Source organism: Oncorhynchus nerka, linkage group LG10 (genome assembly GCF_034236695.1).
Source record: "Oncorhynchus nerka isolate Pitt River linkage group LG10, Oner_Uvic_2.0, whole genome shotgun sequence".
In the NCBI taxonomy this organism is placed as follows: Eukaryota; Metazoa; Chordata; class Actinopteri; order Salmoniformes; family Salmonidae; genus Oncorhynchus; species Oncorhynchus nerka.
The window spans coordinates 65,556,321-65,571,516 of record NC_088405.1 but is presented as its reverse complement, the minus strand read 5'-3'; the positions used below and the strand labels follow the sequence as shown (position 1 = coordinate 65,571,516).

The 15,196-nt window shown below is 40.7% G+C and overlaps 1 protein-coding gene and 1 pseudogene across 1 annotated transcript; one reads left to right on the top strand and one right to left on the bottom strand.

The window, feature by feature from the left end:
* Positions 1-10,676: 10,676 nt before the first annotated feature.
* Positions 10,677-13,161, top strand: LOC115136471 (olfactory receptor 5J3-like). Its single transcript, XM_029672050.2, has 3 exons — positions 10,677-10,856; positions 11,174-11,836; positions 12,504-13,161. Exons 1-3 carry the CDS (start codon positions 10,713-10,715, stop codon positions 12,666-12,668), a joined length of 972 nt encoding a protein of 323 aa, XP_029527910.2. The 5' UTR covers positions 10,677-10,712; the 3' UTR covers positions 12,669-13,161.
* A 456-nt stretch (positions 13,162-13,617) lies between these two features.
* Positions 13,618-14,540, bottom strand: LOC115136270 (olfactory receptor 5AP2-like; annotated as a pseudogene).
* Between the last annotated feature and the right edge of the window lie 656 nt (positions 14,541-15,196).

The window sequence follows — 15,196 nt, the reverse complement described above, 5'->3', positions numbered from 1 at the left end:
TGTACCTACATCTGTACCTACAAGTGAACTTCCCTTCAGGTTCATTCCCCCACCATGTCCAAATGGAAGTCTACAGGTTTTAACATTCACTAAGTGTTTCCAGAACAAGACCAACCCTTCTAAATCATTTCATTATATAGCTCCGATTCAGGTCACTGCCTCAGTAAGATCTTTAAATCTATATATCTCTAATAAACCTTGTTAAATCCATCAGTCATTGTGTTGAGAGGGTCAGTGCTCCTGTAGGTTGTCTAGCTCTCAATGGTTCTATTGAATCGGTGTTTGAAATCATACTGCCACTCTGTGAATGGGGATTTCGACCTTGAGATGGTTCTCAGCAGTTCTTGCTTACTCCTTAATAACTCTGCTAAGATTCTGTCTTAGCAGAGGGTGCCAGAGGAGGAGAAACAGCCGTGCTGCACTTCTGCCCTGATTCCCACCAGAGCCTGATCCCCTGACTCAGAATCCTGCTCTCTCTCTCTCTTTCCATCCCTCTCTGGTTGTCTGTCTGCTTTTGTCTACCTCTTTATATACTTTGCCTTTTGTTCTCTCTTTCTTTCTTCCTGAGCTGACACTTCTCCGACAGCTACATTCTTAAGTGTACATGTGTCAGCTATGAAATACAACAAAATACCTTTGCTTTACATTGTCTTTATTACCTGTAAAGTAATCAGAGAGTGCTGTAATGACATAAAGATTCAAGAGGACCCTTTGTCATTACAGCACTAACAGTATTCCAATCACATAGTGAAAAGCAGGAAGCCAGTGAATGTGTCCAGTACGCAAAGCCTGGTTGAAAAGACATCAGTTTGATTTATTATAGTGTCATGCATCTTCATGATGCCCAGCTCACATGGGCTTGTTAGACACTATTTGTTGTATATACAAATAAAATGATCATACTTATATATACACACACAGGTACATGCATACTTACATGCATACACTGAGTGTACAAAACCTTAGGAACAACTGCTCTTTCCATGACATACACTGACCAGGTGAATCCAGGTGAAAGCTATGATCCTCTTATTGATGTCACCTGTTAAATCCACTTCAATCAGTGTAGATGAGGTTGAAGAAGGATTTTTAAACCTTAAGACAATTGAGACATGGATTGTGTATGTGTGCCATTCAGAGGGTGGGTGAATGGGCAAGACAAAATATTTAAGTGCATTTGAACAGGGTATGGTAGTAGGTGCCAGGCGCACCAATTTGAGTGTGTCAAGAACTGCAACGCTGCTGGGTTTTTACACTCAACAGTTTCCTGTGTGTATCAAGAATGGTCCACCACAAAAAGGACATCCTGCCACACTGGAGTCAACATGGGCCAGCATCCCTGTGGAATGCTTTCAACACCTTGTAGAGTCCATGCCGAAACTAATTGAAGTTGTTCTGAGGGCAAAAGGTTCGGTGCAACTCAATGTTAGGAAGTTGTTTATGTATGATATACAGTGGCTTGCGAAAGTAATCACCCCCCTTGGTATTTTCCTATTTTTTTGCCTTACAACCTGAAATTAAAATATATTTATTGGGGGGTTGTATCATTATATTTACACAACATGCCTACCACTTTAAAGATGCAAAGTATTTTTTATTGTGAAACAAACAAGAAATAAGACAGAACCTGCAACCATGGAGAGGTAAATACCTGTATATTTATGGAAAAATTGCCCTGATTAACTCCTTAGTCATATCTCAGTTTACTCACTTATGGCGCTGCCTACTCCTGAATATTTGTTTTTCAAATCATATGAGCAAAAAATATGTAGCTTTATCTGGGACGCTAACCAGACAAAATAAAACATGCCTATCTATATAATGAATATGAATTGGGTGGGTTAAGATTATTAAATATAAAAGCACTAAACCTCTCTCTAAAAGCTTCACTCATTCAAAAGGTTTATTTGAACCCTAAATGGTTCTCAAGTAGTTTACTAAGAAAAGCTCATCCATTGTTTAAAAATAGCATTTTTGCCTTTGTGCAGATTGCCATGTCTTTTTTTGCCTTTGTGCAGATTGCCATGTCTTTTTTTGCCTTTGTGCAGATTGCCATGTCTTTTTTTGCCTTTGTGCAGATTGCCATGTCTTTTTTTGCCTTTGTGCAGATTGCCATGTCTTTTTTTGCCTTTGTGCAGACTGCCATGTCTTTTTTTGCCTTTGTGCAGATTGCCATGTCTTTTTTTGCCTTTGTGCAGATTGCCATGTCTTTTTTTGCCTTTGTGCAGATTGCCATGTCTTTTTTTGCCTTTGTGCAGATTGCCATGTCTTTTTTTGCCTTTGTGCAGATTGCCATGTCTTTTTTTGCCTTTGTGCAGACTGCCATGTCTCATTTTGCCTTTGTGCAGACTGCCATGTCTCATTTTGCCTTTGTGCAGATTGCCATACTTTTTTCAAAGTATCTCTCTATTTCAAACATGCATTTAGAGCTGGCTACAATTTCAATTTCCCCCTGAAGATAGAACAAATATTACAGCAAATATTATGGCTGAACTCAAATGTGCTGGTTGATAAAATACCTGTATTTATGGGAAAGATGTTTGAAAAGGGTATTTTGTACTTAAATGATATTGTAAATTGGAATGGTAGAGTTATGTCCTTCATGGAGTTATAAGAATTGTACGGAAAGGTCTGCTCAATCCAAGAGTACAACCAACTTATTACAGCATTGCCCCAAACCTGTCCCGGCTCCACGCACTAGGCCTCCAGTGCGCCTCCCCAGTTCAGTACGTCCTGTGCCTGCTCCTCGTGCTCGCCCTGAGGTGCGTGTCACCAGCCCGGTACCATCAGTGCCGGCCCCACGCAACAGGCTTATTGCGACAAATCCCAGTCCAGAGCTGCCGGCGACGATTCATAGTCCGGAGCTTCCGGCGATGGTTCCCAGTCCAGAGCTTCCGGCGACGTTTAACAGTCCGGAACCTCCAGCTCCATGGCCAGAGCCTTCCCCTGCGCCGATGCCCAGTCTAAGCACGGCGTCCAATCCAGCTCCAAGGCGGGAGCTTTCCACTGAGCCTAGGTCCAGTCCAGGCACAGTGTTCAGCCTGGGTCCAGGGCTGGATCCGCAGGATGAGCAGGTAATTTGTCCCGCACCAGAGCTGCCCCCGATGCTGGCGGATGAGCGGGTATTTCGCCCCACACCAGAACCGCCACTAGTAGACACCCCAGAGCCCAGGCTCTGTCACAGCCGGCCGCGACCAGGAGGTCCATGGGGAGACGCACTATTCGCCTAGCGTAGTCAGGGTTAGGGAGGGTTTGGCCGGTAGGGATATCCTTGTCTCATTGAGCACTAGCGAATCCTGTCGCGGGCCGGGCGCAGTGTGCCCTGATCAGGTCGCCAGGTGTAAGGTGTTTCCTCTGACACATTGGGTTGGATGCGCGCTGTGTTAAGAAGCAGTGTGGCTTGATTGGGTTGTGTTTCGGAGGACACATGGCTCTTGACCTTCGTTGCTCCCGAGCCCTAAATAGTTTTTGAAACAAAATGTTGTATTTCCTCTGTCTGAAAGGTCTGATAAGACAACATTTAAAAAAAAAAGTTTTTGCCTGTTTTTACTTGATTCTTTGACTGTCTTGCGTATTACATCTGCTCCTGCCATGCCCTTACTGCTCATCCTGTGTCTCCTTGACCTGCTGCCACTCCCCCAGTGCTCTCTCCCTCTCCCTCTCTCTCTGTGTGTGTGATTGTGTGGGCGGAGACAGGTGTGCTGGAGTCCGAGCAGATCCCCATCAGCTGCAACCTGTTCAGCATAATCAAGACCTCTACAAATACTCAGTCCTGCCACTTCCACACTGCCAGATCGAAATCTCTGCTTAGTCATTCTGTTTCTAGCCGTTTCTAGCCGTTACTATTTAGGTCCTGTTATCCTATTGTGCCTGTTTTCCTTGCCTGACACAGTTTTCCTCTCTGCTACAGTTCTGCCTGCTCTGACTCTGGTCCCTGTCTCCAGTCCCACGTCTCCTCATCCTGCTACTCTGCCCTGGATTCCCCACTCTACTGCTCCCTTGGATTCCCCTCCGGACCTGCTTACCCTGTCCCAACCCCTCTCACTCCAGCCTCAGCCTCTTCACCCGGTTTCCTGCAACCCACCCGAGCTTCCACTGGCCTGCACTCCATCTTCCCCCTGTGTTTCAATAAATACCTTGGTTACTTCATCCCAGTCTCCTCATCTGAGTCTGCTCTTGGGATTCCCTTTTCCACTCCGCATAACATTGAGTGTGTTTAAACTATGTGGGTCAATCTGACCCATACCACAATGGATTTTTTTATTTTATTCAGCAAAGCACAAGGTTTAAAACAGCTACAGAGTTTAATGGCTGTGATAGGAGAAAACTAAGGCTGGATCAACAACATTGTAGTTACTCCACGATATTAACCTAAATCACAGTGTGGAAAGAAAGAAGCCTGTACAGAATAAAAAATATTCCAAAACATGCATCCTGTTTGCAATTGGCACCAATGTAAAACTGCAAGAAATGTGGCAAAGAAATGTACTTTATTTCCTGAATACAAAGAGTTATCACTTATTATATGTTCAAGCATGGTGGTGGCTGCATCATGTTATGAGTATGCTTGTTGGCAAGAACTATGGAGTGTTTTGGGGGAGGGGATAAAAATAAACGTATTAGAGCTAAGCACAGGCAAAATCGTCTGCTTTCCAACAGACAATGGCTGACAATTTCACATTTGCAGGACAATAACCTAAAACACAAGGCCAAATATACACTGGAGTTGTTTACCAAGACGGCATTGAATGTTCCTGTGTAGCCTAGTTACAGTTTTGACATAAATTGGCTTGAAAATCTATGTCAAGACTTGAAAATGGCTGTCTTGCCATTGCAATAACCAAATTGAAGGAGCTTGAATAATTTTTTGAGAATAATGTTCAAATATTGTACAATGCAGGTGTGGAAAGCTCTTAGAGACTTACCCAGAAAGACAGACAGCTGTAATTGTTTCCAAAGACGAATCAGTGGTGTGAATACTTATGTAAATGAGATATTTCCGAATTTCATTTTCAATAGCATGTTTTCACTTTGTCATAATGGGGTATTGTGTGTAGATGGGAGAGAATATTTTTTTACATCCATTTTGAATTCAGGCTGCAACACAACAAAATGTGGAATAAGTAAAGGGGTATGAATACTTTCTGAAGACACTGCCTTTTAAATGATTAAAGCTGTGGCATTTCAGACAATATACCACTGGTATGACGCAAAATGACTTTTTTTACTTTTCTAATTATGTTGCTAACCAGTTTATCATTGTAATAAGGCACATCGGGGGTTCATGGCCAATATTCCATGGCTAAGGGCTGTATCCAGGGACTCCTTGTGGCATTTTGCCTAAGAACAACAGGAGTTCAAACGTTCCTACATTTGAACATAAAAATTGGTTTTATCAAACAAAAATATGCTACATTTTATCTCTGGGGACCTCAGGATGACAAATCAGAGCAAGATTACTGAATGTAAGCACATTATTTACCTTCAGAGGTGAATGTATCAAAAAGGTTGCCGTGATAAAAGTTATTTGTTGTTGTGCACTCTCCTCAAACAATAGCATGGTATTTGTTCACTGTAATAGCTACTTTAAATTGGAGTTAGATTAACAATAATTGAAGCTTTCTGCCCATATAAGATATGTCTATGTCTTATATGTTCTTGTTACTTACAACGTCATTATAATCACATTAGTGCACGTTAGCTCAGCTGTCCGGGTGGAGGGACACCGATCCTGTAGAGGTTAAATACACCTTAATTCTTTATTTTTATCTCCACTTCTCTCTCACTGGCACTCTCTACCTTCCAAGACTATAATCATAAGAATATTTTTTTACAATCTAAGCCCCTCACAAATATTAGATAAAACAGGTTTTGCAATGCTTTACCTGCAGTTTCTGCAGTTCTGCTTCTTGGGCTTGAATAACAATCAATGTGAAGTGATTTATATAGGCCTAACTCATTTTTGTGTCATTTTTCCTGTATTCTCTCTCTTCAGCTCATCTACCTTGTTCTCGCTGACACTCAATCTGACCGCTAATGCTGCAATGGAGAGAAACATGCACAAACCTAACCATCTTAATCAAAACATTATTATTATTATTATTATTATGAATTTGTAGACCACTTTTCCCACCCTCAAAATATGTTAGCCTATCATAAACATTACTTAACACATACAGTTGAAGTCTGAAGTTTACATACACCTTAGCCAAATACATTTCAACTCAGTATTTCACAATTCCTGACATTTAATCCAAGTAAATATTCCCTGTTTTAGGTCAGTTAGGATCACCACTTTATTTTAAGAATGTGAAATGTCAGAATAATAGTAGAGAATTATTTATTACAGTTTTATTTCTTTCATCACATTCCCAGTGGGTCAGAAGTTTACATCCACTCAATTAGTATTTGGTAGCATTGCATTTACATTTTTTAAACTTGGGTCAAACGTTTCGGGTAGCCTTCCACAAACTTCCCACAATAAGTTGGGTGAATTTTGGCACTTTCCTCCTAACTTGTAAGTCGCTCTCCAATTTGTAAGTCGCTCTGGATAAGAGCGTCTGCTAAATGACTTAAATGTAAATGTTAAATGTAACAGAGCTGGTGTAACGAAGTCAGGTTTGTAGGCCTCCTTGCTCGCACACGCTTTTAAATTCTGCCAACACATTTTATAGGATTGAGATCTTTGTGATGGCCACTCCAATACCTTGACTTCTTATCAAATCAAATTTGATTCGTCACATACACATGGTTAGCAGATGTTAAGGTGAGTGTAGCGAAATGCTTGTGCTTCTAGTTCCGACAATGCAGTAATATCCTACTAGTAATCTAACCTAACAATTTCACAACAATTACCTTATACACACAAGTGTAAAGGAATGATTAAGAATATGTACATAAGAATATATGAATGAGTGATGGTATAGAACGGCATAGGCAAGATGCAGTAGATGGTATAGATTACAGAATACATATGAGATGAGTAATGTAGGGTATGTAAACATTATATGAAGTGGCATTGTTTAAAGTGTCTAGTGATATATTTATTACATCAATTTTTCCATTATTAAAGTGGCTGGAGTTGAGTCAGTAAGTTGGCAGCAGCCACTCAATGTTAGTGATGGCTGTTTAACTACTTGACGCACCCATCCCATTAGCGAGATCATTTTCAACAACACCCGCTGAATTGCAGCGCGCCAAATTCAAATTAAATTACTACAAATCTTTATTTTTCATGAAATCACAAGTGCAATATAGCAAAACACAGCTTAGCTTGTTGTTAATCGACCTAGCGCGTCAGATTTCAATACTTTTCGGCGAAAGCATAACAAGCGTTTATGTAAGAACATCTCTCTCAGTAGACAAAATATTACAAACACCTAGCAGCCAAGTAGATTGGTCACGAAAGTCAGAAAAGCAATAGATTAAATCGCTTTCCTTTAATGATCTTCGGGTGTTTGCACTCACTAGACTCCCAGTTAACCTTAAACAATAAATGTTCCGTTTGTTCCATAAAGATTATTTTTATGTACAAAATACCTACATTTGTTTGGTGCGTTCAGAAATCCACAGGCTCGAGTGGTCACGACATCGCAGACGAAAATTCAAAATAGTATCCGTAAAGTGCGTAGAAAGATGGAGGCAAGGCATCCAATGGAACAGAGAGCTTTCAGGAAAAACAGCACTTCCTGGTTTGATTTTCCTCATGTTTTCACCTGCAATATCAGTTCTGTTATATTCACAGACAATATTTGGACAGTTTTGGAAACATTAGAGTGTTTTCTATCCTAATCTGACAATTATATGCATATTCTAGTTTCTGGGCCTGAGAAATAGGCCGTTTCAAATGGGTATGTTTGTTAGCCAAAAAACGAAAATCCTGCCCCCTACACTCAAGAAGTTAACACTCTGATGGCCTTGAGATAGAAGCTGTTTTTCAGTCTCTTGGTCCCTGCTTTGATGCACCTGCACTGACCTCGCCTTCTGGATGATAGCGGGGTGAACAGTCAGTGGCTCGTGTGGTTGTTGTCCTTGATGATCTTTTTGGCCTTCCTGTGACATCGGGTGGTGTAGGTGTCCTGGAGGGCAGGTAGTTTGCCCCTGGTGATGCATTGTGCAGACCTCACTACCCTCTGCAGAGCCTTACGGTTATGGGCGGAGCATTTGCCGTACCAGGCGGTGATAAAGCCCAACAGGATGTTCTCGATTCTGCATCTGTAAAAGTTTGCGAGTGTTTTTGGACACAAGCCAAATTTCTTCAGCCTCCTCAGGTTGAAGAGGCGCTGCTGCGAATAGTTATGCACGCTCAAGTTTTCCATTTTTTTGTCTTATTTCTTGTTTGTTTCACAATAAGTGGTAGGCATGTTGCATGAATCAAATGATACAACCCCCCCCCCCCCCCACATTTTTTTTTAAATTCCAGGTTGTAAGGCAACAAAATGGGAACATAAAGGAAGAGGACCTTACAGAAGGGTATTCTAATGTTGATATTGTACAAGGCTGTGGGAGAGTAAAACCTGATTTATCTGAAGATCTGTGTCTCAAATGAGCCCTTATTCCTAACTTTTGACAAGAGAACAAATTAGGCCCAAAACGTGTAAACTGAATGTGAAGGGCGTCATTTGAAATTTGCCTTGAGGCCTATTTTTCTTCTGCTTATGTCCAGTTGTTTAGTTATTTGTTTCTGTTCCTAAGTAAAAAATGTATATTCTCAGAGTCATAAGTACAATGCCATGTGTTACAGTTGAATTCTGGGCTTTGTTCATCCACCGTAGGAATAGAAGACAGTGCACAGTAAGAGTTGTTAATTAAACATGATTTTACGGACAGTTCCACCAGTAACAAAATCCCAATTTAACATCTGTTTGCAGCTAATGAGGCCATACCTAATTACTCACAAGAGAAGTATACACACAAACACCACCAATTAGAGTTAAATACAGTAGCTAAATGACTTTTTATGATTAATATTCTGTAATGATGCAATTTGCCTAGAGTTTAATGTAAACATACGTTGCATTGGAGCTCTCTTGTTTAATTATTCCAGGGAAAGTTCTTAATGAATGTAGTGTAGACGTACAAACTAGATAAATAACAAGTCCCTTCGGCCTCTCACATCATCCTGTGGAAAAACAGGGACGATGGGATGCTGGTAAAATAATTGTATTTAAGAAGCTGCTCCGCTTCAAGATCACTGAGTGTGACCTGCACTCACTCAGGTAAGAGGTTAACCCTCCAATACTGCAAAACTATCGTATAGATTTTGTTTTTTAACAGTTGGATTTGTGGATTTGTCTGAAAATACTTCCGTAGGAAACACTATGTGAATTTGTATAGATAACTCATAGAGATGTTATTTATAAATGAGTGTTAAGTGTAAATGTGTGTTTTGTTTACAAACTTTTATGTTATAGTAATCAGATTTCAACAGATTAGTGCACAATATTTGCATTCACTAACACATTTTGAAATCAGCGTTCAATCTTTTGGCTGGATTTGTTAAAGGCCGAATGCAGGCATTTTTAGTTCAATATCAAATAATTTCTGGCTAACAAATAAGTACCTTACTGTAATAGTTTTCCATACAAATTGTCAAAAAGAACCAAAAATAGCTTTTCAACAAAAAACTATTTCTCAAGCAAAAAAATGTCTAGGACTGTCTGGGAGTGGTCTCAGTGGGGAGGGGGATGAATATGTCATCTGAACAGTAATCTGTTCTTGGCAAAAAGGTTTGGAAATGTTTGTTATTGGTCTATATTAACAAATGTTACTATATGTATATGTATGTATATTTGTGCATATGTGGCTATGTATGTGTATATATATATATATATATATATTTACTATTTACAAAAAATATATGTGGGGGATTATAAATTATGCAGACAATTACATTGATGGATGTTACAATCTATCTGCAATATTAAAGCTGACCATTAATAATGTTACTTTCTGGACAACTGAGAACTTGGGAAAAAAAACTAGTAAAATCATGATGGCAGTGACCTCCAGGTGGCAAAGTCGGAGGGCTAGAAAAATGCCAGTTTCCAATATGGAATTCCAAGTTGGATAACTCTTCAAACCAATGATTCCCAGTCTGAGCTAATTTTCCCCGAGTTCGCAGTTGTCATGAACACACTGAAGATGGAAGTTGGAGTTCCAAGTTCCCAGTTGTATGGATCGAGGCATTATACTGCCTCTATCCATACAAAACTCCACCCATGCAAAACCTCCCGATTAGAAGGTCCTGTGTAGATTGTATTTTCAACTAGCAACTATCAGGAAATAATACTCATCAAATTTCTTCAAACGTTTACAGTCTGCGTTTTATCAGCTGTTGTACAATACGACAGAATTTTGACTGCATTGGGCCTGTAGCTGAACATAATTGAGAACCACTTCCTATGAATTAGTATACATGTTTGTGTTATATCACATCGAATATATCATAGATTTCCCCACTCTGACACCACCAAGGTTGAGAATCTGAAATAATAAGTGTTATATTTTTTGCTTCTACAGGCAACACTTTTCATAGAAATTATAGTTACACCATATATTATTTTAGATACTTTCGTAACAAGAATATAACTGTACAAAGCCATGTTTGTTAAGAATGAGCTTCTTTTATCTGTAGGCTACAAGGTATCAATGTATCTCTCTGTCTGCACCAGGTTTGTCTGAGATCCTATCAGGCCCACTGGCCCAGAGGTATGAACAGCACCCAGTCCAGCCCTGTCGCCTTCTTCATCATCCAGGGCCTGGCCAGTCTGGGGGAGAAGAAGATGGTCCTGTTTATCATCTTCCTGCTGGCCTACACCGTCATCCTAGGTGGAAACATCATGATCATCTACCTGGTACTGTACATTGTACACGCACAGCCAGAACCAGAACCAGATCACAATAACATTAGATAGAAATGATGTTATAAGAGACCATGAGTTGTAGTTAGTGTAAGTAATCAAAGGGTTTTGTTCAGGTCCTCTCACTTAGAATTTGCTCTAAGGGCCCGTAGACTACACTATACTCCTCAGGAGTCAGGAGTTTAGAACTCTTGAGATTTATGGCTTGGGCCCAGAGTTTCCCCTGGTCGAGTCATGTTGTCAGGAAAAACTCTCCGCTGGGCCTATCTATGACATCACTGTCTAACCGCTTTCTTTATCTCATCCTAAAGGTCCGGACCGACCCGAAGCTGGGCTCCCCCATGTACTTCTTCCTCCACAACCTGTCCATCGTGGACATGATTTACACAACGGTCACCATCCCCAACATGTTGTCAGGCTTCCTGACTGAGGTCAAGACTGTGTCCGTCCCCGGCTGCTTCCTCCAGATGTACTGTTTCATCCACATGTCTGTTACCGGCCGCGCCCTGCTGACCGCTATGGCCTACGACCGCTATGTGGCCATCTGTAATCCTCTCCGCTATGCCACTGTGATGACCCGCCCCGTCTGCCTGCTACTCATCATTGGGGCATGGACCTTCGGTGCCATCTGCACCTTCCCAACCACTAGCATGGCAATGCAGCGTTCATACTGTGGACCCAACGTGGTGCGCCACTGCTGGTGTGACCCGTCCTCAGTGAGGCTGCTGGTGTGTGGGGACACTCAGGTGGACAACATCGTGTCACTGTCTTCTGCTCTCGTAGCGCTGCTCACCACTGGTGTGCTCATCCTCACTTCCTACATCCTCATCGGTGTGAAGATAGCTAAAATGGGCGCCGCAGAGCGACTGAAGGCGTTTAGCACCTGTGCCGCCCACCTGACGGTTGTGTCCATTTCTTACAGCTCTGCCTCATTTGTCTATATCTCCTACCGTGTGGGAAACTTCTCTCCAGAGGTGACCCTCCTCTTCATCCTCTTTCCCCCCTTCCTCCTTTCCCTGTTTTAAGGACTGTTTAACTCCTCCATCAGACAACCTTCAGTCAACACTGTGATCTTACATTCACCAGTTGAAGAGTTTGACTGATATTTGCGCCATTACTCTAGTTACCCATGTCCTCTCTGATTTGTCATTCACTGTTGATGTCTAATGGTACGCAAAATGCATTCCCACCAGGAGATGGCACTGTTGTATTATTTTAGTGTAACATACTGATGCTCTTCAGTCACTGTACATTTGTGTCATGTTGTCAGTGCTGTGAAAATCCCAATAACAGGGTTGGGGTCAATTTAATTTCAATTCCAGTCAATTAAGAAAGTATACGAAATTCCAATTGTAATTCCATTTTCCTAATTGAAAAGCGTTGAGAATAATTGGAATTTCAGAGTACTTCCTGAATTGATTGGAATTTAAATGGAATCCAACCATCCCTATTAATGCTATGTATATGTTTATGGTTGAATATGATCAAGGTCATACTGTTAATAACGTTGTGATAAGGTTAGATAACATTGTGTTGATGTTGTAAGTGCGTCTCATTGTTTTTTATTATATTGTGGTTGTGGGAATCATTGTTGCATTGCGGTTGTCTTAATGTTGTATTCATGTTGTGTTATTGTTGTAGGTGCGTATCATCGTGTCGGTGCTGTACTCGGCTCTGACTCCTTTCCTGAACCCGATGATCTACAGCCTGAGGAACAAGGAGCTGAGAGCGGCCATCAAGAGGGCCTTCTGCCGACACAGAGACGTCTCACCTCAGAGCCGCAAAACACTCAACACACTGTCCTGACAGCAAAACATTCAATTCAAGCTCCTTTAAAATAGTTTAGTATGGGCTAAAAAGTGTGATAATTTTCAGAGATTCCAAAATAATGCAAAGTCACTGTTTCCAATTATTGTTTGTTGTTTGGAAAGCAGAACAGCTAAATGTTTCATTATCATGCACTTATAAACGAAACCAAACAATATTTGTGTTTACCATTTGGTTCATTTTGTAGGTTGCACAACTGTATACATCTGATTTAAAAGTTTTAAGTTTATTGATAAAAATGAAATAACAACTGTAAAGTCCTGTTCAATCGCATTGTACAAACTATCAGATACAGTACTAAATGGTATGTGATTATACCTGTTTTTAATCCATACCAAAGAAACAACAGTCATTGTTAGGTGATTATTGTGTAATTACAATCTCGCAATATTATTCCTAAATATCAGAGTAATAGCACACTGTCAAATAAAGTGTACCAACAGATTTTGGTTTTGTGCCTCTGCCTTCTCTGTAAGCGTCACAAATTAAAATAAAACTTTGCATAATAAAATATTCTATGATGGTTTGCATTTGGAAATTAAATCAAGAAATTATTCAATTAACACCCCCCAAAACTTTGCACCACCTAAAATAAATGTCAGTTTGAAAACATAGTAGTGTTATTCCTAGTTATGTATTTTAGAGTAGATTTGCATTATGCATTAGGATTTTTTTCCATCAGTACTAACCGAATCCGGGGCAGCTGTATGTTTTAATTGTTAGAACATGCTTTGAATATGCATACCATCAATTAAATAATGGCTCTCAACTTATGTTAGCGTCCAATTCAACAGAACCCTTACAGGTCCCTCAGGTGGTGGTTGAGAAGAAACTCCCTTGTTTTATGAACGCCACACACATACACTGCAGTTCTCATTATATTATATATTAGTTATTTTCCCATCAGATTTAACACAAAAACCTGCGTCTACCTTGGCTCTGTGAACACCCTAAATATCTTCTGATAAATCTCTTTAGTCTGTAAACCATATATTATGTGGTTGACACAGATAGAGACCACACTATTCAGTTTGCACAGGTCTGCATAGGCTAGGAAGCAATGGAGGATGATAATGGTACACCAACATCCCAGCGCAATATGGTAGACCAGTAAGCATGTGCTACAGGTTGTCAGGGCCTTGCTGTTTAAAGAGCTGTTCTACAATATGGTAGACCAGTAAGCATGTGCTACAGGTTGTCAGGGCCTTGCTGTTTAAAGAGCTGTTCTACTACTCAGACAAACAATGGCAATCTTCAGATAGGCGAGACTGATGCTGCCTATGGATGAGACAAACAGCATAACAGTAAATGTTAAGACATATATGTTATTTATAAACACGTTCTCGCAGGAGAGCTTGAATAAGGAGGCGCTGTCGCAGTACAGGTTAAATATGTTAGACCTACAGCGTGATAGGTGGATGGTGATGCCCAGCAGAATCCCCACTCAGACTATGGCTACCCCCCAGGCAGACACAGACAACCTGAATACCATTTTGCTGTTCATGATGGTAATGTATGGCAAGGGGGTTGAAGATGGCCACATACCTGTCAAAGGCCATGATCATGAGAACGGTGTGTGATGTCGTTGCATAAACATGAGCACAGAAAGCCTGAATGACACACTCTATGTAAGTGATATATCGCTCAGGTTCTGCGGTCAAAATGTCCCCTAACAGACAATGTATCATCGCTGTAGCCCCGACTATGTTATTAAGAGACAAGTTTCAGAAAAGGATGTACTGTACATGGGATGATGCAGGCTCCTCTCCATGGAGATCAGTACTATGAGGCCGATGTTGGCCACGAGGTGAAGATGTAGATGATAAGGAAGAGGATTAGGTCAGGGTATAAGGTATGTCAAATCAAATCAAATCAAATTTTATTTGTCACATACACATGGTTAGCAGATGTTAATGCGAGTGTAGCGAAATGCTTGTGCTTCTAGTTCCGACAATGCAGTGATAACCAACAAGTAATCTAACTAACAATTCCAAAACTACTCTCTTATACACAGTGTAAGGGGATAAAGAATATGTACATAAGGATATATGAATGAGTGATGGTACAGAGCAGCATACAGTAGATGGTATCGAGTACAGTATGTACATATGAGATGAGTATGTAGACAAAGTAAACAAAGTGGCATAGTTAAAGTGGCTAGTGATACATGTATTACATAAGGATGCAGTCGATGATGTAGAGTACAGTATATACGTATGCATATGAGATGAATAATGTAGGGTAAGTAACATTATATAAGGTAGCATTGTTTAAAGTGGCTAGTGATATATTTACATAATTTCCCATCAATTCCCATTATTAAAGTGGCTGGAGTTGGGTCAGTGTCAATGACAGTGTGTTGGCAACAGCCACTCAATGTTAGTGGTGGCTGTTTAACAGTCTGATGGCCTTGAGATAGAAGCTGTTTTTCAGTCTCTCGGTCCCAGCTTTGATGCACCTGTACTGACCTCGCCTTCTGGATGATAGCGGGGTGAACAGGCAGTGGT